General features: G+C 37.5%; 2 protein-coding genes across 6 annotated transcripts in view; one reads left to right on the top strand and one right to left on the bottom strand.

Moving 5' to 3' along the window:
• Positions 1-2,696: 2,696 nt before the first annotated feature.
• Positions 2,697-12,020, bottom strand: LOC133561445 (C-C chemokine receptor type 2-like). The gene is made up of 4 exons (XM_061914737.1): positions 11,969-12,020; positions 11,008-11,074; positions 4,135-4,287; positions 2,697-4,063 (listed from the first exon to the last, which is right to left on the bottom strand). The coding sequence occupies exons 3-4, from the start codon at positions 4,271-4,273 to the stop codon at positions 3,168-3,170; spliced, it is 1,035 nt and encodes a 344-aa protein (XP_061770721.1). The 5' UTR covers positions 4,274-4,287; positions 11,008-11,074; positions 11,969-12,020; the 3' UTR covers positions 2,697-3,167.
• A 2,459-nt stretch (positions 12,021-14,479) lies between these two features.
• cobl (cordon-bleu WH2 repeat protein) overlaps positions 14,480-21,162 on the top strand; it is a 111,186-nt gene continuing 104,503 nt past the window's right edge. For all 5 annotated transcript variants that reach the window (XM_061916212.1, XM_061916213.1, XM_061916217.1 and 2 more), the window contains exons 1-2: positions 14,480-14,588; positions 14,784-14,920. In XM_061916212.1, coding sequence (XP_061772196.1) covers positions 14,892-14,920 — 29 coding nt within the window. In that variant the 5' untranslated portion in view covers positions 14,480-14,588; positions 14,784-14,891. The remainder of the gene's footprint in view (positions 14,589-14,783; positions 14,921-21,162) is intronic.

Genomic DNA, 21,162 nt, shown 5'->3' on the forward strand with positions numbered 1-21,162 from the left:
CATGCACGAGTTGCATGAATTCTAGGAGGGCGCTTGTCTTGCCAGAACACTGTCTTAAATTTGAGAGCGATCTATAACAAATGCGTCATCTAGCCACACTGCGAAGACGCTTCTAAAATACCAATCGTCAACACCATCGCGGAAAAATAAAGTTTCTTCCAAGCAGCATTATCACTGGGGGACTACAAGAAAAAGGAATGGCTAAGCATGCTACACACACACACACACACACAGTGAGCAGGACTATACAAGAAGCTGCTGTAACTGCTAAAGCTTCAATGTAAGTAGGAGTGATAGAATCCAAATGTTGATAATATCGATACCACTATGCAATACTAGAATGATTGGATTGATATTTTGTTTTTCTTATTATTACATACGTATTTGTGATAGTTTTTCTCAACAACAAAAAAAATATATATATATCCATCCATTTTCTAGCGCATATTACCTTTGGGGTCGCAGGGGGCGCTGGTGCCTATCTCAGCTCCAATCTTGGCGGAAGGCGGTGTACACCCTGGACAAGTCGCCACCTCATCGCAGGGCCAACACAGAGAGACAGACAACATTCACACTCACATTCACACACTGGGGCCAATTTAGTGTTGCCAATCAACCTATCCCCGGGTGCATGTCTTGGGAGGTGGGAGGAAGCCGGAGTAATCGGAGGGAACCCACGCATTCACGTAGAGAACATGCAAACTCCACACAGAAAGATCCCGAGCCCGGGATTGAACCCCAGACTACTCACTAACCCCTTTTCCACCGTGAAGCCAATATATATATATATATATATATATATATATATATATATATATATATATATATATATATATATATATATATATATATATATATACACACACACAAACCCAGTTTCCATATAAGTTAGCAAATTGTGTTAGATATAAATATAAACGGAATACAATTATTTGCAGATCCTTTTCAACCCATATTCAATTGAATGCACTACAAAGACAAGATATGTGATGTTCAAACTCATAAACTTTATTTTTTTTCAAATAATAATTAACTTAGAATTTCATGGCTGCAACATGTGCCAAAGTAGTTGGGAAAGGACATGTTCACCACTGTGTTACATTACTTTTTCTTTTAACAACACTCAATAAACGTTTGAGAACTGAGGAAACTAATTGTTGAAGCTTTGAAAGTATAATTCTTTCCCATTCTTGTTTTATGTAGAGCTTCACTCGTTCAACAGTCCGGGGTCTCCGCTGTCGTATTTTACGCTTCATAATGCGCCACACATTTTCGATGGGAGACAGGTCTGGAACGCAGGCGGGCCAGGAAGGTACCCGCACTCTATTTTTACGAAGCCCCGCTGTTGTAACACTTGTCTTGCTGAAATAAGCAGGGGCGTCCATGATATCGTTGCTTGGATGGCAGCATATGTTGCTCCAAAACCTGTATGGACCTTTCAGCATTAATGGTGCCTTCACAGATGTGTAAATTACCCATGCCTTGGGCAATAATACAGCCTCATACCATCACAGATGCTGGCTTTTGAACTTTGCGCCTATAACAATCCGGATGGTTATTTTCCTCTTTGTTCTGGAGGACACCACGTCCTCTGTCTCCAAATATAATTTCAAATGTGAACTTGTCAGACCACAGAACACCTTTCCACTTTGCATCAGTCCATCTTACGTGAGCTCGGGCCCAATCAAGCCAATGGTGTTTCAGGATATTGTTGATACATGGGTTTGGCGTTGCATAGTAGAGTTTTAGCTTGCACTTACAGATGTAGCTACCAACTGTAGTTACTGAAAGTGTTTTTATAAAGTGGTCCTGAGCCCATGTGGTGATATCCTTTACACACTGATGTCGGTTTTTGATGCAGTACCGCCTGAGAGATCAAAAGTCCGTAATATCATCGCTTACGTGCAGTGATTTCTCCAGATTCTCTGAACTTTTTGATGATTTTACGGACCGTAGATGGTAAAATCCCTAAATTCCTTGCTATAGCTCATTGAAAAACGTTGTTCTAAAACTGTTTGACAATTTGCTTACAAAGTGGTGACCTTCACCCCATCCATGTTTGTGAATTACTTAGCATTTCATGGAAACTGCTTTTATACCCGATCATGGCACCCACCTGTTCCCAATTAGCCTGCATACCTGTGGGATGTTCCATATAAGTGTTTGATGAGCATTCCTCAACTTTATCAGTATTTATTGCCACCTTTCCCAACTTCTTTGTCACGTGTTGCTGGCATCAAATTCTAAAGTTAATGATTATTCGCAAAAAAAAATTAAAAATTGTTTATCAGTTTGAACATCAAATATGTCGTCTTTGTAGCATAATCAACTGAATATGGGTTGAAAATGATTTGCAAATCATTGTATTCCGTTTATATTTACATCTAAGACAATTTCCCAACTCATATGGAAACTGGGTTTGTATATATACATATATATATATATATATATATATATATATATATATATATATATATATATATATATATACTGCGATGAGGAGGGCGACTTGTCCAGGGTATACTCCGCCTTCCGCCCAATTGTAGCTGAGATAGGGACCAGCGACCCCAAAGGGAGTAAGCGGTAGAAAATGGATATATATGTATATATATATATATATATATATATATATATATATATATATATATATATATATATATATATGTATATATATGTATATATATATAGTTGAGGTTTCTGTGGTTTATCCGTTATACAGTGCTCAATACCTGGGTAGAGCAGAATATACGGTATGTTAGGTCAGGAAAAAACAGGCTTTTTCTTCCCTTCAAGTCTGTTTCACAGGTTTCCTTGCTCGTCAGGGAATAGAAAATGAGGATATTCAATTTAATACCACAAATTTAATATTTCATCTTATCTGAAGTAATGCCAGCACATTTCAGATTTAATAAGATTAGCTTTATAAATATGTGTTTTATTGTTGACTAGCATTTTCAGTTCAATAATCTATTATCAAAGAATAAGCTTTAGGCTGAGTAAGATAACAACAGGTTTTTTTTAAAAATCTATTCCTAAAAAAATAGATGATTAAATTTAGGAATTGACTAAGAATTGGAAGAAACTATAATCGCGATTTTTTTTGCCGCACCTCTAATGTGTATGTAGCTAGGTTGGTAGGTAGATAAAGGGCATTGAAGTACTAGCAGCTACATAACCAAACTGGATTCAGAGGACCTGACCACCACTGAGCTCTTTTTGGCAAAATTATCTGAATCCCTGCGGGAAGGTGTCATCCCAGAGATGCATTGCCTCAGCAGCAGCTTGCAGCGCCTCATAAACTTCTGCCCCAGAAAAGCATATATGATGGGATTCAAGCAGCAGTGTGATAATGCAAGGGGCTCGCTAAATACCAGTAACAGTGTTAAATTATTACTCGAGTTGCAGTCGTTCAGCAAGTCCAAATCAGACTGCAGGAAGTTAAGAAAAACTGAAATATTATATGGTGTCCATAAAAGGAAGAAGACAACCACGATAGCAACTATCAGCTTGACAATTCGGTGCTTCTTTGAGCTCCTCATCCTCATCAAGACAGGGATGATCCTGGAGTAGCACAGCACCATCACCAGCAAGGGAAGCACCAGACCCACAACACTATTTGCTAAGATGTTGTACACATTCCAGACCTTGTTGTCTGGGTTGTAACCGCAACCGATCCCGTGAGAATCATCTGTCGCTTTGGTGAAAATAAAAGCAGGCATGGAGATACACAAGCTCAGCAACCACACAACCACCGTGAGAGCGACCCCTGTTCCCACGGTGCGATACTTTGCCACCTTTGCGCTGTGTAAAATGACTACGTAGCGGTCCACTGTCATGACAACCAGGATGAAGATGCTGCAGAAGAAGCCAGTGCTCTTGGAGCCACCAGAAAAATGGCACCAGAATCCACCGTGGGTCCATTCTTTGACCAGAGCGTTGTGGATGTGGAGTGGCAGTGTGGCGATGAAGAGCAGGTCAGACACAGCCAAGTTGACAAGGCAGATGTCTGTCAAGGTGGCTTGGTAGCGGTATCTCACCAGGACGCTCACCACCAGAGCATTGCCTTCAAGGAAGAATTAAACTTAGTATAAAGAACATTGATATTGTAGATGTGATAGCAAATCTGACACTTACCGATGAAGCCCAAAATGAAAACCAAACAGTACAGAACAGTGATCAACATGATGTAGAAGTCCAACTCGCTACCGAGGGCGCAAGGACTAAAAGAGTCGTCATTGTAGTCCGGGTAAATATATTCCTTTGTCTCGTTCATTGTGACAGTAGTCTCTGCAGACACAATATTTGAAAATTCCAACTCCATTAAAAACTAACAACACCGTAAAGCTCCTTATTCAATTTATTTATTTATTTATTTGAATTAGGACAATGCATATTCATCAACATAGAGCAACAATGTAAATATGCTACAGTTAGCACAATAGCTAATTTTCATCCGTTGTCCTAAGGCAGGTTAATACAGTAAACATTCAACAGGTCATGATACAAAACAATACATAAATCACAAGACATTACCCATTACAAGCATAACAGAAGCACAGACCATGAACAAAAAATAAAACAACAAACAAAACAAAAAAACAAGTGAATAATCTAATTGTGTGTACATGTCTGATTAGTTTTCAACCACAGTTTCTGTGCAGTTTTAAATGTTAAATAGGTGTCACAGTTTCTGACTTGGGCTGGCAGCCTGTTCCATAACTGTATGCCTCTGATAGACCCCACTATTTGGCCAAATTTAGTCCTGCGCCTTTGTATGTTGCAGTGTCCTAGGTCACACTGCTCTAATGTTTACTTGACTGCAATTTTTTTATTAATAGAATCCATCAACGGGGGCGGAGAAAGTTTATATAGGACTCTTCTAAAGATAAGGAAAGCAGAATATCTGATAATAATCAAAATCAAAAATATTGTACTTAAAATGTTACAATAACGATACTTTAGAGGCTTTTTGTCTAGAATGTTTAGTGTTCTCTTGAAGAGAGACTTTAGTGGCTTCAGGATATTCTCTGAGGCAGTGGTTCTCCAATGGGCGTACGCGTACCCCTGGGAGTACTTGAAGGAATTCCAAGGGGCACATGAGATTTTAAAAAAATATTTTAAAAATAGCAACAATTCAAAAATCATTTTATAAATATATTTATTGAATAATACTTCCAACAAAATATGAATGTAAGTTCATAAACCGGGGAGAAAAAAAATACAACAATGCAATAATTAGTGTTGACAGCTAGACTTTCTGTGGACATGTTCCATAAATATTGATGTTAAAGATTTCTTTTTTTGTGAAGAAATGTTTAGAATTAAGTTCATGAATCCAGATGGATCTCTATCACAATCCCCAAAGAGGGCACTTTAAGTTGATGATTACTTCTATGTGTAGAAATCTTTATTTATAATTGAATCACTTGTTTATTTTTCAACAAGTTTTTTAATTATTTTTATATCTTTTTTTCCAAATAGTTCAAGAATGACCACTACAAATGAGCAATATTTTTCACTGTTATATAATTTAATAAATCAGAAACTGATTACATAGTGCTGTATTTTACTTCTTTATCTCTTTTTTTCAACCAAAAATGCTTTGCTGTGATTAGGGGGTACTTGAATTAAAAAAATGTTCACAGGGGTACATCACTGAAAAAAGGTTGAGAACCACTGCTCTGAGGTATGGGACCAAGATGGATAGCAGTAGTTTATGTGGCTTAATATCATGGCATGCATATACCTTTGCCAAGGTCTAATGTGTTTGAAATTGTACTGATTACACTTAATTATATGTTCAATTTTCTTAACATGCTGCTTGAAATTTAAGTTGGAATCAAAGAATACACCAAGACATTTAAATTGTTTTACCACATCTAATCTCTCACTATTGACTAGCAATGTTGGGTTTAATACTGAAAACCAGTAACTAGTTACAGTTACTAGTTACTTTATTTCAGAAGTAACTCATTTAATAACTCAGTTACTAACACCAAAAAGTATTGCGTTACTGGGAAAAATAAATATTTAGTTACATTTTTTTTTTTTTTTTTATAATACAATCTGTTGATGAACTTAAATGCATTTGCACCACTGAACTCTGCTAAGCAATGTGGTCTACATACAACACACAAAGACAAATATATGTTTCAAAGGGCCAATTTATTTCAGGCCAGAACAAATTGACAAAACAATTTTAAATAGCTGCAACATAACACACATAAGTAACAAACCGCATGATAACAACATGTCACAACATAGCTGTAAACCTGGCTTCACCCAAGGAAGGCACACATGACATAATTATATGTCATGTCACTATATACAGCACACAAACTGATATACACACGCCTAACCAGGCATTTTTTTTTTCTCTCAAGGAATTGTGAAATAAAATCATGTCCTCAGGAGATCAACACTGTACTGAAGCCCAGAAAACCCTACGCATTTCCCCAGTTTTTGTTGAGAGATAAGGAAATATTGGCCTGGCCCACTAGGATTCCTCTTTATGTTTGTGAACTTTATGATCTATACATTTAGAGTGATGTGATAATCAAACACTAAAGAAGTCTAGAATGAAAGAGCAACAGTATATAAGAGATTTGACAGTGTGAGTGCTGAATGATGAGCAGAGGCAGAGTTTGGAGTATTTTCTTTAGCTCGCTTTCCATGTTTATGTGGTCACTGTCCAGGTACGTGAAAATGTTTTCCGTGTTATTTGCCGTTTGACGCCGGCTATTACGCTATTTAGCTGCCTGAAAGCGGGTGACTTCACTGTAGAAATAGCCTGCATGTCTTTTACCACATACGCTGCAATGGCTCTATCAACGTTGTCCTGGCTAGCAGTGCCTCCGTTAAAATCCTTAGGTGGAGGTGAAGTGCCATCGGAGTCTGTATCTCTCTTTACTAGCTTCGTCAAAGTATGTTGCTTTTGTAGCTGTTTCAGCAGATTTGAACTGCTGTTTTGGGCAGTAGATAGGATATTTGATCCAAGACACAACTTACATTTAACAAAAATTGTATTTTCTTTGTGCTCGACAAAAGAAAAGTAGTGAGAATATCTCCATGTTAAGAAACTCGACTGCGGCTCCGCATTGATGTCTTGTTAGTAAACACAGACACACCCCCCCTCCCCCCTCCCCACGGCCACACCCAGACACACACAGAGCCCGCCTCTTCTCTCCCTTGTCGCATAAGAAGATTCAGAAGGACAACACTGCGATTCTCCAATAAAACACACTAAGATCTTCTGTTTCTAGCCGATACTACATTAAAAAAAACGTAAAATAACCCAGTAACGCATCATGTAGTAACGGTAACTGAGTTACTGAATATAAAAAATAAAGTGTTAGACTACTAGTTAACGCCGAAAATAACGGCGTTACAGCAAAGTTACAGTTACTTTGTAGCGCGTTAGTCCCAACACTGTTGACTAGCAGAGATGGTTGTTCACCATTCGCTGTCTGCCAAGAGAAAAACATAGACTGTTTTTTTAGTGTTGAGATGCAGACAAGAGTCTTGGAGCCAGTGGGACACTGGCAATATGGCACCAGAGAGAACTGCATCGGCTTCACATTTTGTTTTTGCATGAACATACAAAACGGTGTCATCAGCATATAACTGTACATTTACAGCTCTACACACATCATGTATATTATTGACATATAGACTGAATACAATTGGTCCCAGTACTGAGCCTTGTGGAACACCAGCTGTGCATGCAAGAAAGGTAGATTGTGAGTTAACAATTTGCATTGCTTGTTTTCTGCCCGACAGGTATGATTTTATCCAGCCGAGGATACTGTTAGAGAAATTAAAATGGGTTAGTTTAGCAAATACCTTATGATTGTTTTTGTCAAAGGAAGGAACAGAGCACCCACAAAACCGCGCGCCTTGTAGATGTTTTAAATTTTCCAGAAAATAACAAGTGGCTGTCTCTGTGGAGTGATACTTCCTAAACCCAAACAGCATTGGATGGAGTGAGGTCTGACTATTTTTTAGATATTCAGTTAGTTGCACAGCAACACATTTCTCTGCAATTTTTGAAACAATGGGTAAAATACTAATTGGACGGTAATTCTCTGGTTTTGTTTTGTCACCACTCTTGTATATTGGGGTGGCTCTGGCAATCTATTCCTTGTCTAATAGATTGATAATAGATAATTATACACAATTTAAATGGATTTTGTCCTTAAAACCGACCTACTGTATGATGATTTTAATATACATTCAAAACTCTTTATTTTAGTCGAGATAATGTCTATTGGTTTTTGCTTTGGTGTAAATTTTGCTCTAGTTACATTTATAATCTGTTTTTTGAGTCTGTCTGCACGAGGTTCGATTCCAGAGGCGTTCTCAGATTGCAAATTAAACCATACACCACCTGCTCCAAAATTAACATAATTTATATTTTGAAAATGTAAACTGTTTAAATATATATCTAAAATGTTTTACCGAACACGGTCAAAAATAAACTTTTTAAATACTCTAGCCGACCTTTTTGTGTTTCCTGAGCTTGATGGGGAGAAGCCCCTCCCCAGACTGCAAAACCCCACAAAGGCATTTAAAACTGTGTGCGCCAATAGGCTTATGATTTGATGCTTTGGCAGTGTTTGGCACGCATATCCAGCATTGTCACAACATTTGTAAGTCAAAAAACACAAAATTCATTATAAGTCCCCTTTGAACAACTTGAATAACTTAAACTGTCTTAACAGGCTTAAAAATACATTGCTTTTCCTATTTTATCTTAAGCTTCTGGATCCCCTCTGAAGTCATCTGTGACCTCTGACTAGTGACTTGTGTCAATGTATTTATTGTTTTATGTCACGTCTATGGAATCATGTTTTGTTTTGGTCATGTTTGGTTTTGTTTTTTTGACAATCAGTTCCTTTTTTTGCACTTCCTTTTTTGTTTTGTTACCAAAGCAACTCATTAGTTTTCACCTTGTCCTCATGTCACGCCCCTGTCCTCATGTCTCACACCTGTTTGCACTAATCACCTGTATTATTTAAACCTGTTGTTGCCAGGTGGTCAGCCTTGCAAATTTACCTCAACTTCCTTCATGCCATGCCATGCCTGTTTTATCATTCTGGCCATGCCGCGTAGGTTTTTTTATGTCAGTTGTTGAGTTTTGGTTTTGTTTTGTCCATAGTCATGCCATATTGCTAGTTTTTGTTTCATAGCCAAGTTTTGTACTTCCGCCCTCGTGCGCACCTTTTGTTTGCTTCCTTTGTTTGTAGTTTGTTAGTAAAAGAAATAAATGTGTACCTTCATTCACACCTTGCTCGTGCCAACTTTCCGTTGTATCGGAAAAACAAACCATCCCATAGTCCAAGTCTTGACATTTTAAGTATATTTTTTACCAGTGCTGTCAAACGGTTAAATTTTTACAACAGATGAGTCACATTTTTTCTTTATAATTATTTGTGATTAATCAGTTAACTACTTGCGTGCGTAATTTACATTGACTTAAAAAAAAAAGATATCAATATTTTGACACATAAGCAATTTTATCGTCAGAATGTCATACTTGAATGATTAATTTGTTTTAGTATTTTTAAAACAGTTGGATCTAATGTCCGGCTAGGGTTTATTTGGAAGTGAACTTTGCCAGCTGGCATAACAGTTGACATCACTCATCTTTGCACTAAGGTATGCATTGACCTGATCTCAGACTGTATTACAACCCATACATTTGTGTATGGGTTGAGTATTTGTGTTTAAATTAAATTGTGTGATTAATCAGTATTTAAACATTATTGTTTTGTAATCAATAGCATGAGTTAACGCATTAAATTTGTCACTCCTACTTTTTATGGAACAATCGTTATAAATACCGTAGTAATCATTATTTTTAAAGTGGTATCATGTATGTAAATTATACTGAAGCACATCTAATCAATTGTGAGTCTGCCCAGTAATCTGATTATCTGGTAATGCTGATGGTCTAGTTTATTTCAAACACGCAAGGCAAAGTTACATTAAAATAACATTAAATTTACACTTTCACAAGTCAATATATCCAAAAAGGAGTATAACAAAGCAGATTGTATTTAGCCTGGAATGCCTATCCAGGGTATAACCCGCCTTCCGCCCGATTGTAGCTGATAGGGACCAGCGACCCCAAAGGGGAATAAGCGGTAGAAAATGAATGGATGGATGCATCAGGAACGTGTTCACGGCACCACTTTTTTCACATTTTGTTGTTACATACAGCCTTGTTCCAAAATGGAATAAATTCAATTGTTTTCAAAATTCCAAAAACAATACCCCATATTGACAATGTTAAAAGTTAATTTTTTTGCAAATTTAGAAACAAAACAAAAAAAAATATCACATGTACATAAGTATTCACAGCCTTTGCTCAATACTTTGTTGATGCACCTTTGGCAGCAATTACAAAAACAACACTTCCAATCAAATCTAGTGGAGCTTGAGGTGCTGCAAAGAGGAATGGGCAAAGAGGAGTGGGCAAAGAACAATCAGCGAAACCGCCCAAAGATGCTCTGTGTGCCAAGCTTGTGGCACTGCTAGACTCTAGAAAGAGCTTCCGCAGCCTCCATAGCAGAACCTCCAGGTTCTGTAACAGCTTCTTCCCTCAGGCCATAAGATTCTTGGACGCATCATAACAATCCCCTCAACTCCCCCCCAAAAAACAGATTAGCCCACTGGACTATAAAAACAATACAACTTACATCAGTAAACATGGATGCATATACAGTAAATATATCTATTTATAATCTGCACCTTCTTTTGTAAATGCAATCACTCCGCACCTTATTGCTCTTTTATCCTGCACTACAACCAGTGAATGCAAAATCATTTTGTTCCTATCTGTAAAGTTCAAATTTGAATGACAAAGGAAGTCTGAGTCTAAGTGTAAGTCTAAACAACAAAGTTTTAAGCAAAGGCTGTGAATACTTAGCACAATTTAAGTTAAAAAAGACAAAGTATATATATATATATATATATATATATATATATATATTATGTAACACTCACTGTTCTGCGTTGTCTTTTTTTCGTGATGCACACACAGGATTCGAGTTGAGGAAGAATTATTCACCAGCTTTTTCATAGGGACAAAAAGAAAAGGGCGTCACATACAGTCCACAGTATCTCTCTCCACAGCTGCAGGAGTCAGGGCTCACTGAAGCTGGTCACACAGGTGCAACGCCAAATCACCCCCCAGGGAAACAAAAGGGTCTTGTAATAATAATAATAGAGCGGAACCTATTTACAATGACAGACACTTTTGGGGAAGTTCACAACAGAAAATGATGTGAATAAATGACCAAAAAATAATATATATATATATATATATATATATATATATATATACATATACATATAATTTTTTTCCTCAGAATTCAAAAGACAATACCCCATAAGGAGTATATATATATATAAATATATCTATCTATATATATATATATATACATATATATATATATATATATATATATATATATATATATATATATAGATAGATATATGTATATATATGTACTCCTTATGGGGTATTGTCTTTTGAATTCTGAGGAAAAAAATTAATGTATTCCATTCTGGAATACGGCTATAACATAACAAAATGTGAAAAAATTTCACATGCATTGTATATTCACTGTAATCACTGGGATAAGAAAATACAGAGAACCTTTTTTTCCAGTGAGAATAAATAACCCTTTTGTGTTTTCTATGGACTATTTATGCAAATGTCTGTTTACTAAAGTTTGCATGTCAGTATTCACATAATGGATTCAAAATAGTGCAGAATTATATGTCCGTCAGGTTTATTTGCTATAACGATTATACATCTATTTCAATTACCTTATTTATTCAAAAAGCCAGTAACAAGTATTCAATGTGACCCTGTCCCCAAACTATTTCACAGCTCAACACAAAATTATTAGACAGATTTCTTCAGAATGATTGTTCCAAATGATCTGTGCTAAAATTTTACCTGACATGGTAAAAGGTCTTCGGTGCTCCGTTCACGTCTTTATTATGCTATAATTTCAAATGACATTAGATACTGACCCATCCCCTTCTTAACATGCATACAGAAACAGAAGTGCTTATTTTGTGCAACTCATAAGATTCTTATCAAGGGTGCAACAGGAAGGGTTAGTCCATCAAAACATTCTTACACTCTCTTTGCATTTAAAGGGTAAATGTGTGACACATTTGGAAAGTATCAGACAGTAAATCGGGACTGCAGGATTATAACGAAAGAGTGATTCAGAGTGACAATCTGGGTTTGAACGTGTGCAGAGTTTGCATGTCCGACTGGCTTTCTTCTACATCCCAAAAACATGCATTAGAGTCATAAAATAGAGAGTCCAACTCAGTTGTTGTCAAAAGTGCACCCTGCCTCTTCACGAAGGTTACCTGAGATGGGGCTCCAACACAACAGTGACTCTATTGAGGACAGAATGGCAAGCTCATGTAATAAAACTGTTGTAAGAAGAAATGCCCATATTCTAAGAATTTTTTTTTGTCTGACCTGCATATCTTTTGTCATGCTGCTAAGTAGTGCATGCACAAGGCATGGTATGTAGTTTACTAGAGTAACAGTAGCCTCTAGTGGTGGATAATAATTTTGCTTGTACATGCATGCTCAATTTGAGATTGTAGGAAGGTATAAGGCAGGGGTCACCAACCTTTTCGAAACCAAGAGCTACTTCTTGGGTACTGATTAATGCGAAGGGCTACCAGTTTGATACACTTAAAAAAAATTGCCAGAAATAGCCAATTTGCTCAATTTACCTTTAATAAATAAATCTATATATATATATTAAAAAATGGGTATTTCTGTCCGTCATTCCGTCGTACATTTTTTTTCCTTTTACGGAAGGTTTTTTGTAGAGAGTTAATGATGACAAAAAACACTTAATTGAACGGTTTAAAAGAGGAGAAAACAGGAAAAAAATTAAAATTAAATTTTGAGTTTATCTTCAATTTCGACTCTTTAAAATTCAAAATTCAGCCGGAAAAAAATGAGAAAAACTAGCTAATTCGAATATTTTTGAAAAAATTAAAATAAATAAGTCATTTTTCTTGATTAAAATTAATTTTAGAATTTTGATGACATGTTTTAAATAGGTTAAAATCCAATCTGCATTTTGTTAGAATATCTAACAAAGTGGACCAAGCTATATTTCTAACAAAGACAAATCATTATTTCTTCTAGATTTTCCAGAACAAAAATGTTTAAATAAATTCAAAAGACTTTGAAATAAGATTTAAATTTGATTCTAAAGATTTTCTAGATTTGCCAGAATATTTTTTGGGAATTTTAATCATAATAAGTTTGAAGAAATATTTCAAAAATATTCTTTATCGAAAAAACAGAAGCTAAAATGAAGAATTAAATTAAAATGTATTCTTTACAATAAAAAAAATAAATTTACTAGAACATTTATTTAAATTGTCAGGAAAGAAGAGGAAGCAATTTAAAAGGTAAAAAGGTATGTGTTTAAAAATCCTAAAATCATTTTTAAGGTTGTATTTTTCTCTAAAATGGTCTTTCTGAAAGTTATAAGAAGCATAGTAAAAAAATAAATGAATTTATTTAAACAAGTGTAGACCAAGTTTTTAAAATATTTTCTTGGATTTTCAAATTATATTTGAGTTTTGTCTCTCTTAGAATTAAAAATGTCGAGAATTAGCGAGACCAGCTTGCTAAAAATAAATACAATTTAAGCAATAGAGGCAGATCACTGGTAGGTGCTGCTATTTGCGCTATTTTTAGAACAGGCCAGCGGGCTACTCATCTGGTCTCTACGGGCTACCTGGTGCCCGCGGTCACCGCGTTGGTGACCCCAGGTATAAAGCATGCCGGGAAAAAATACCAGGTTCATTGTAAAATCTCATCATCATTAATGATTAAGGCTTTTTTCCATCCATCCATTCATCCATTTTTCTACCGCTTATTCCCTTTGGTGTCGCGGGGGGTGCTGGTGCGGAAGGCGGTGTACACCCTGGACAGGTCGCCACCTCATCGCAGACAACATTCACACTCACATCCACACACTAGGGCCAATTTAAGTGTTGCCAATAGGCTTTTTTTGGTTGTTGTTGAATAAAAATAAAACATTTAAAAAACGGTATTATTACAATAGTTAACTGTTGTAAACATGTTTAATATTTAAGACGGTAAGGCGATGCAAACTCCACCCGGCTCAAAGTGATTTCCCACTGAGAATGATTGACGTGGGATCTGCTGACAAAGGCGGGATATAAGAAAGCTCCATCAAGTTAGATTTGAACAGTCGCTCCAAGCAGCATTATTGTTACCCAATATAAAAGTTCCGTCAGGTGATATTCTGTTATATTTCTTGAGGAGTGATATAAACAACTGATGTTGTCCTTGTTACTCTATATTACTCGATTGAAGCTAGGTTACTTGAAAATGTTCCATTTAATATGGCGACCAACGCGACAATGGAGCTTTTATTTTTAAAACAACTAACCGGAAGTTTGTTTTCCTAACTATTAAACTTGACATCGGCTCAGGCATAACCAGCTGGGCATGGGGGCGCATGAAGATTAAATCAAAGTGGACTTGACAAGCCGAGCAAGTGAGTTCGTCTTCTGTCAAATACATTCAGAAAACTATCATATTTTGTTCCTTTTATGTGTCGTAGTTAGCCCTTCAAAGTACTTTGCGGTCTTTTATGCGCCGGAACCGTCACCTTTGCTTACCCACTTGTTAGACCATATGACACAATGACGCAGTCGTGCCCTCCCCTCAAAATACGTGTTTTTTATGCTAGATTGCAGGTGAAACCACGGCGGATATCCGTTCTCTTTGGGACAAGTAGCGGAGCTGCGGAGCACATCTTGAGCGCCGCAATCTTCTCCTCAAGCTGGATTTCACCGCAATGACAGAAGCGTCACAAGCGGCGGCTGGGTATGTCCTTGAAAAGTAGTCTCAAGTATGTTTGTCCATTATTGTTATTGTGGATTGAAACTCCACAGCAGGGGGGGTCCAAAGTGCCGGCCCGGGGGCCATTTGTGGCCCGCAGCTAATTGTTTAGTGGCCCGCCACACATTCTGGAAATGCTATTGCAAAAATAAAACACAAAAAAAAAGTAGAATGAGGTGAAATCTAACAGGGGAAAAGTTGCAATTTGGACACAAAGCTGCCATGCAGGCTGTTTGTTTTTCTTTTGTCTTTCTTTATTTTGCTCTTATTGCCAATGTTAAAAAAATAAATAAAAGTTAAAAAAAATAAAAAAATTATAATGAATTATTGACCTATTCAAGGCGCTGTCACACCAAATTTCTTCCCCCCTACAAAAAACCCCTACAGCCCCTCTAATACCTGAAGGACCCCAATGAGGGCGTGATAATACCAAGTTATCGTATTTCCTTGAATAGCCGCCGGGGCGCTAATTGATTTTAAACCTCTTGTCACTCCAGTGATTATTCAAGGCATGCGGTAAAAGTAAGCAGGCGCTAATAATTTTAAAACTTCTTCTCACCCCTGCGCTTACCAATGGCATGCAGTAAAAAATTGAGTGTGATAAAAATAAAACATTTATAGAAAATTATTTTGCGGCCGCGGCCCGGTGGTTGGGGACCACTGCTCTACAACATGTCATCGCGCCCACTTTTACACTATGCTATCCGGATGCCGGCCGGACGCATGCATTTCGCTGCTTCTCATAAGAGATTGCATGCATAGTTGGTCAACAGCCATACCTTTTACACTGATGGTTGTAATATAAACAACTTTAACATCCTTACTAATATGCGCCACACTCTGTGAACCCACACCAAACACATTTCTGGAGAACATCGGCTCTGTAACACATTATAAACGCAACATAAGAATTACCCATAATGCCATGCATCCATGACTCTTAGCTATATTATACACGCGCTCCTAACCCCGCCCACCTCAACTGACCCACGGAGAGGGGGGGGGGCGGGGTTTGGTGCTAGAGCGTGTATAATATAGCCAAGAGTCATGGATGCATTGCATTCTGGGTAAGTGTTATGTTGCGTTTATAATGTGTTACAGAACCAATGTTTTCCAGAAATGTGTTTGTCATTCTTGTTTAATGTGGGTTCACAGAGTGTGGCACATATTAGTAAGAGTGTTAAAGTTGTTTTATATCACAACCATTAGTGTGATCTGTATAGCTGTGGAACAAGACCCCTGGTTTACACATAGTAAAATAAAATAAATACTCCTCTGCCATTTCGATAAAGACGACAGGGGAAGTGTCTCTCGTGACGTCACGAATTTGACCTGGCGGTAAAAATAAGCATGTGCTTATTAATATGGAGAGCGAGTTTTACCTGGCAGTAATTTAAAGCAGGCGTATATTACATGCCCGGCGACTATTCAAGGAAATGCGGTATATGACTCTTAAGGGTTACAGTTGCAAAAATAGCGAAGCAAAAATAGCTTGAGAGGTTAGCATGCTGGAATGCTAACATTTTTTCCTCACCGTTATTTTTCACCAATGACAATCAGCCAATTATAATGCTTTTAAAACAGGCAGCTGTGTGGGCTGCTTAAAGGTCCTTCCACCCTCATTGGGGTCCTTCAGGCATTAGATGGGCTGTCACGCCAAATGTCTTCCGGGGGGAAGGTGTTTGTAGGGGGAAAGAAATTTGGTGTGACAGCTCCATCTACTTTAAATATTTCACTTTATAATGTTTTATGTGGAAAATATTATGTGCATATATTGTGTGGTTGCCATATAAAAACAGTGTTTTCTTAGAAACAAGAGCATAAAACAAACAATAATAGTTCAAACATAACATCGACAGATATATCTGAAGTTGATCTTGTAATTTAAGTGTTGAAAGCAAAACAAATAATAATAAAAATGTATCACTTTATGAGTGGGGGACCTTTTGGATCCCAAAGATATTTAGTGGGATTTTATTTATTTTTTCACTGTGATTACCCAGAAATACTAATACATCTAAATCAATGGTGTCCTGCTTTATTGATCTTTTTAGGGCTCCAAGTTAGAGTGTTCGCCCTGAGATCGGTAGGTCGTGAGTTCAAATCCTGGCCGAGGCATACCAAAGACTATAAAAATGGGACCCGTTACCTCCCTGCTTGGCACTCAGCATTAAGGGTTGGAACTGGGGGTTAAATCACCATAAATGATTCCCGGGCGCAGCTTCACCTCCCAGGGGGTGATCAAGGGTGATGGGTCAAATGTAGAGAATAATTTCGCCACCTTTAGTACGTGTGTGACAATCATTGGTACTTTAACTTTAACTTTAATTCAGATCAAACATTGCTTTCTGAATGTTTTGGGCAATGGGTGAAATACTGAATATTTCAGTTTTACTATAAAAAACAAAGTTGTCTTTGACAAAAAAGGCATAAAACCTTTTTTTTTTAACTTTATATCAACCTGAAGTTGATATAGAGATTTACTGTAAGCGTTACATAAAAAATGAAAATAATAATTTGACTTATAAAACATGTTAATGACAGAGACCCTCTATGGTCCCTAAGAGTCCTAAAGGTAAAAAAAAAAAAAGAATCCATATATTTTGTTATGGTTTGAAAACGAAAAATATCAAAACATGGTTTAATTTTTCCGTGTGTGGTCCTCAGTGGAAAACATTTGGACACCCCTGATCTACAGGCTAGCGTTACAGGTCGTGGTCCATTTGTTTTTTTTAAATAAAGTTTGTTTTTCCATGATTGGAATTTTTGAGCCAAGGCACATTTTTTGCGTTGAAAAAATCCGGAGGCACACCACCAGCAGAAATGATTAAAAAACAAAACTCAGTTGACAGTAAAAAGTTGTCGCAATTGTTGGATATGACTTCAAACCATAACCAACCATGCATCACTATAGCTCTTGTCTCAAAGTAGGTGTACTGTCACGACCTGGTACGTCACGCCCTGATACGTCTCGCCCTGATTTATTTTCAGTTGTTTTCCTTTTTCCTGTGTGTAGTGCTTTAGTTCTTGTCTTGCGCTCCTATTTTGGTGGATTTTTCTCTTTTTTTGGTATTTTCCTGTCGCAGTTTCATGTCTTCCTTTTGAGCGATATTTCTCGCATCTACTTTGTTTTAGTGATCAAGAATATTTTAGTTGTTTTTATCCTTCTTTGTGGGGACATTGTTAATTGTCATGTCATGTACAGATGTACTTTGTGGACGCCGTCTTTGCTCCACAGAAAGTGTTTGCTGTTGTCCAGCATTTTGTTTTTGTTTACTTTGTAGCTAGTTCAGTTTTAGTTTTATTCTGCATAGCCTTCCCTAAGCTTCAATGCTTTTTTCTTAGGGGTACTCACCTTTTGTTTATTTTTGGTTTAAGCATTATACATCTTTTTACCTCCATACTGCCTCCCGCTGTTTCCTACATCTACCAAGCAATTAGCTACAGGCTGCCACCTACTGATATGGAAAAGGAATATACGGTTACTCTGCCAAGCTCCAGACAGCACCGACGTTCAAAACAACACATAATTTGCAGACTACAATTATTGGTTTGCAAAAAATATTTTTAACCCAAATAAGTGAGATTAGATCATTTCCCACCCTAGTGTGCCACAGCACAGCACAGTGGTTGAAAAACACTGATGTAGTGCATCAAGCTCTAGAATTACAGTATTGTGTTGGGTAGTGTGTGTGTCCTGTCAACAGAGTGTTCCAGCATGACCAGGATGATCCAGCGCCCCCCTTCTCTCAGTCGTTTCTCTATAAGCCAGACCTATATAGTTTAATTGTTCCTGTGGTTTCTGGTGGAGAGAAAAGGGACAAGGTCTTGTTCAGATTATTCAATGGATGACTAACTGTTGGTGCTGTCGAAAGTTATGTTTTTATAATGTTCAGGGTGTGGCAAGTGTTGCAAATTTACACCAGCTGATTTGAACAAGCACATGGGTTTGGATGTGGGAGGTAGCTGGAAAAACACGAGGACTCAAGTTCTTTAACCAAGTTTGGATTTTATAAAGAGAGTTTGTGGGTACAGAAGTTCTGTAGGTTAAGGCCTTTTTACATAATGATGCTCCTATCTCTCCGTTGCGACTATAATCAGTATTCTTTGTTCATACTGTGGAACTTTAATGTACAAAATGAATTGGTTTTTCTACATGGTGCGCCAACCGAAAAGTTTGTATTGTGTGTGTGTGTGTGTGTGTGTGTGTGTTGGCCCTGCGATGAGGTGGTGAATTGTCCAGGGTGTACACCACCTTCCGCCCATGTGCAGCTTTGATAGGCTCCAGCACCCCCTGCCACCTTGTTTTTTTGGAAATAAATGTCTCGCTTTTGTTAGCATTAGCATTAACCATGTTTTGCTAGTTCTGCTATGGAAGTAAAGGGCTAGGGGTCTACGGAATTTCCTATGGGGCAAAGAGCATGTCGTAGCAAGATGAGAAAATTTTTTTTATTTTTTAAATAAAAAAACTTGTTTATTTCCAGCAGAAAAATAATTGAGGGGCAGCACCTTAAGAAAAATAAAGGGAGATGTATTACACATGCTACGTTACCTTCAGTTATATTTAAAGACAAATTGATTTGTTTGTACTATAGCAAGTAAACAGTCTGGGATGTGCAGAAAACAAAATATGCAGCATACAATAATTTTTAGTAGAGTAGAGGAGGACCCATCTGTAATATTTTGACGGGAGACTCTTGAAGACCCCTTCTTTTGGGGCAAGATACAACCTCCAATATGTACCCCATTTTGGGGATTTTAAAATAAAAAGGTGGAATACAATATCAAGTCACATTCCACTCAGTGTGAGGCATTTACTGTCTGCCCATGGATTTGTTTTGCCTCCTTGTGACATTAACTGAAGTGAGATCTTGGGTTTTCATCAGAGTAATGTTATTGTGGCAGTAAACTCTACTGTATCAAAGAGAAAACACTTTTGGAATCAATATCCTGTCCCTCTTATTAGCTTAATGAGGCAAACAAGATAATAGAAAACACTTGTCAGTATAATTTGGTGTAGTTGTACACTACTGCAAACTAAAAGATAACATTTTTGATACAGCTGGAATAATAGTCATGATCATATCATTTGCAGGCAAAATAGGAGTTATCTAATAAAGTCAGTAGTTAGACAGAATTGTAAATACACTAGTAAAGGGGACCTTTTCTGACTATAATGTTAAAAAGTTGGACACTTTGGAAACAGTGCATCAAATAATAAGGCATGCATTTGGGCGTAAGCTTGCACACAATTTTGGATTCTTCTGAAAGCTTATTTTTTTCACGGATTGGCAGATTGACCGAGACAAATTGACTGATGTACTAATGTGGGCATTTTTAGTTCATGGTCCCTACAGGTGGCAGAGGGGTTAGTGCGTCTGCCTCACAATACGAAGTTCCTGCAGTCCTGGGTTCAAATCCAGGCTCGGGATCTTTCTTTGTGGAGTTTGCATGTTCTCCCCGTGAATGCGTGGGTTCCCTCCGGGTACTCCGGCTTCCTCCCACTTCCAAAGACATGCACCTGGGGATAGGTTGATTGGCAACACTAACATTGGCCCTAGTGTGTGAATGTGAGTGTGAATGTTGTCTGTCTATCTGTGTTGGCCCTGCGATGAGGTGGCGACTTGTCCAGGGTGTACCCCGCCTTCCGCCCGATTGTAGCTGAGATAGGCGCCAGCGCCCCCGCAACCCCGAAAGGGAATAAGCGGTAGAAAATGGATGGATGGGTCCCTACACTGCTCTCTTGTGTTGATACCTGAGCCTCCAGTGTTATTCCTTCTCGTTTCATGCTCACGCCTGCTCAAATGTCTATAAAATGAATAATACCGTGTGTTATTTGTTCACCACATTATACATGTGACCTTTTTGTCAACATGGACCTGTAAGTACAAAGTTGAATTGCGAAAAAGACGGTGCCATTGCAACATACAAATTGGTTTAAGGGGAAACAAGAAAAGGTTCTTATTTTCAATTTTTTCATCTAATTGTGGCTTTGGAACAATATCACCAACGTGTAACATGCAGTGACATTAATTGTAGCTTTTTTTAATGCGGCTTAGTATCAATCCGGGGGAGGGCATGTGTACATAATATTGTGACTGGCACATCTATATCATGTTAATGTTTATTTTTATCGTTGACTGGAAACAAAAATAGCGGTTATGTTCATTTTCAAGATGTATCAGGCATTCCAGATGTCTGCTATTAAGTTTTCTAGCCAAAGTGGT

This window comes from Nerophis ophidion, linkage group LG11 (genome assembly GCF_033978795.1).
Source record: "Nerophis ophidion isolate RoL-2023_Sa linkage group LG11, RoL_Noph_v1.0, whole genome shotgun sequence".
NCBI classification, from domain to species: domain Eukaryota; kingdom Metazoa; phylum Chordata; class Actinopteri; order Syngnathiformes; family Syngnathidae; genus Nerophis; species Nerophis ophidion.

Bases quoted from the DNA above. Each gene is read 5' to 3' on its own strand.
- LOC133561445 (XM_061914737.1), bottom strand. From the start codon at position 4,273: ATGAACGAGACAAAGGAATATATTTACCCGGACTACAATGACGACTCT. The intron at 4,064-4,134 runs GTAAGTGTCAGA...TCTTCCTTGAAG, and splicing joins TTTCATTTTGGGCTTCATCG to GCAATGCTCTGGTGGTGAGC.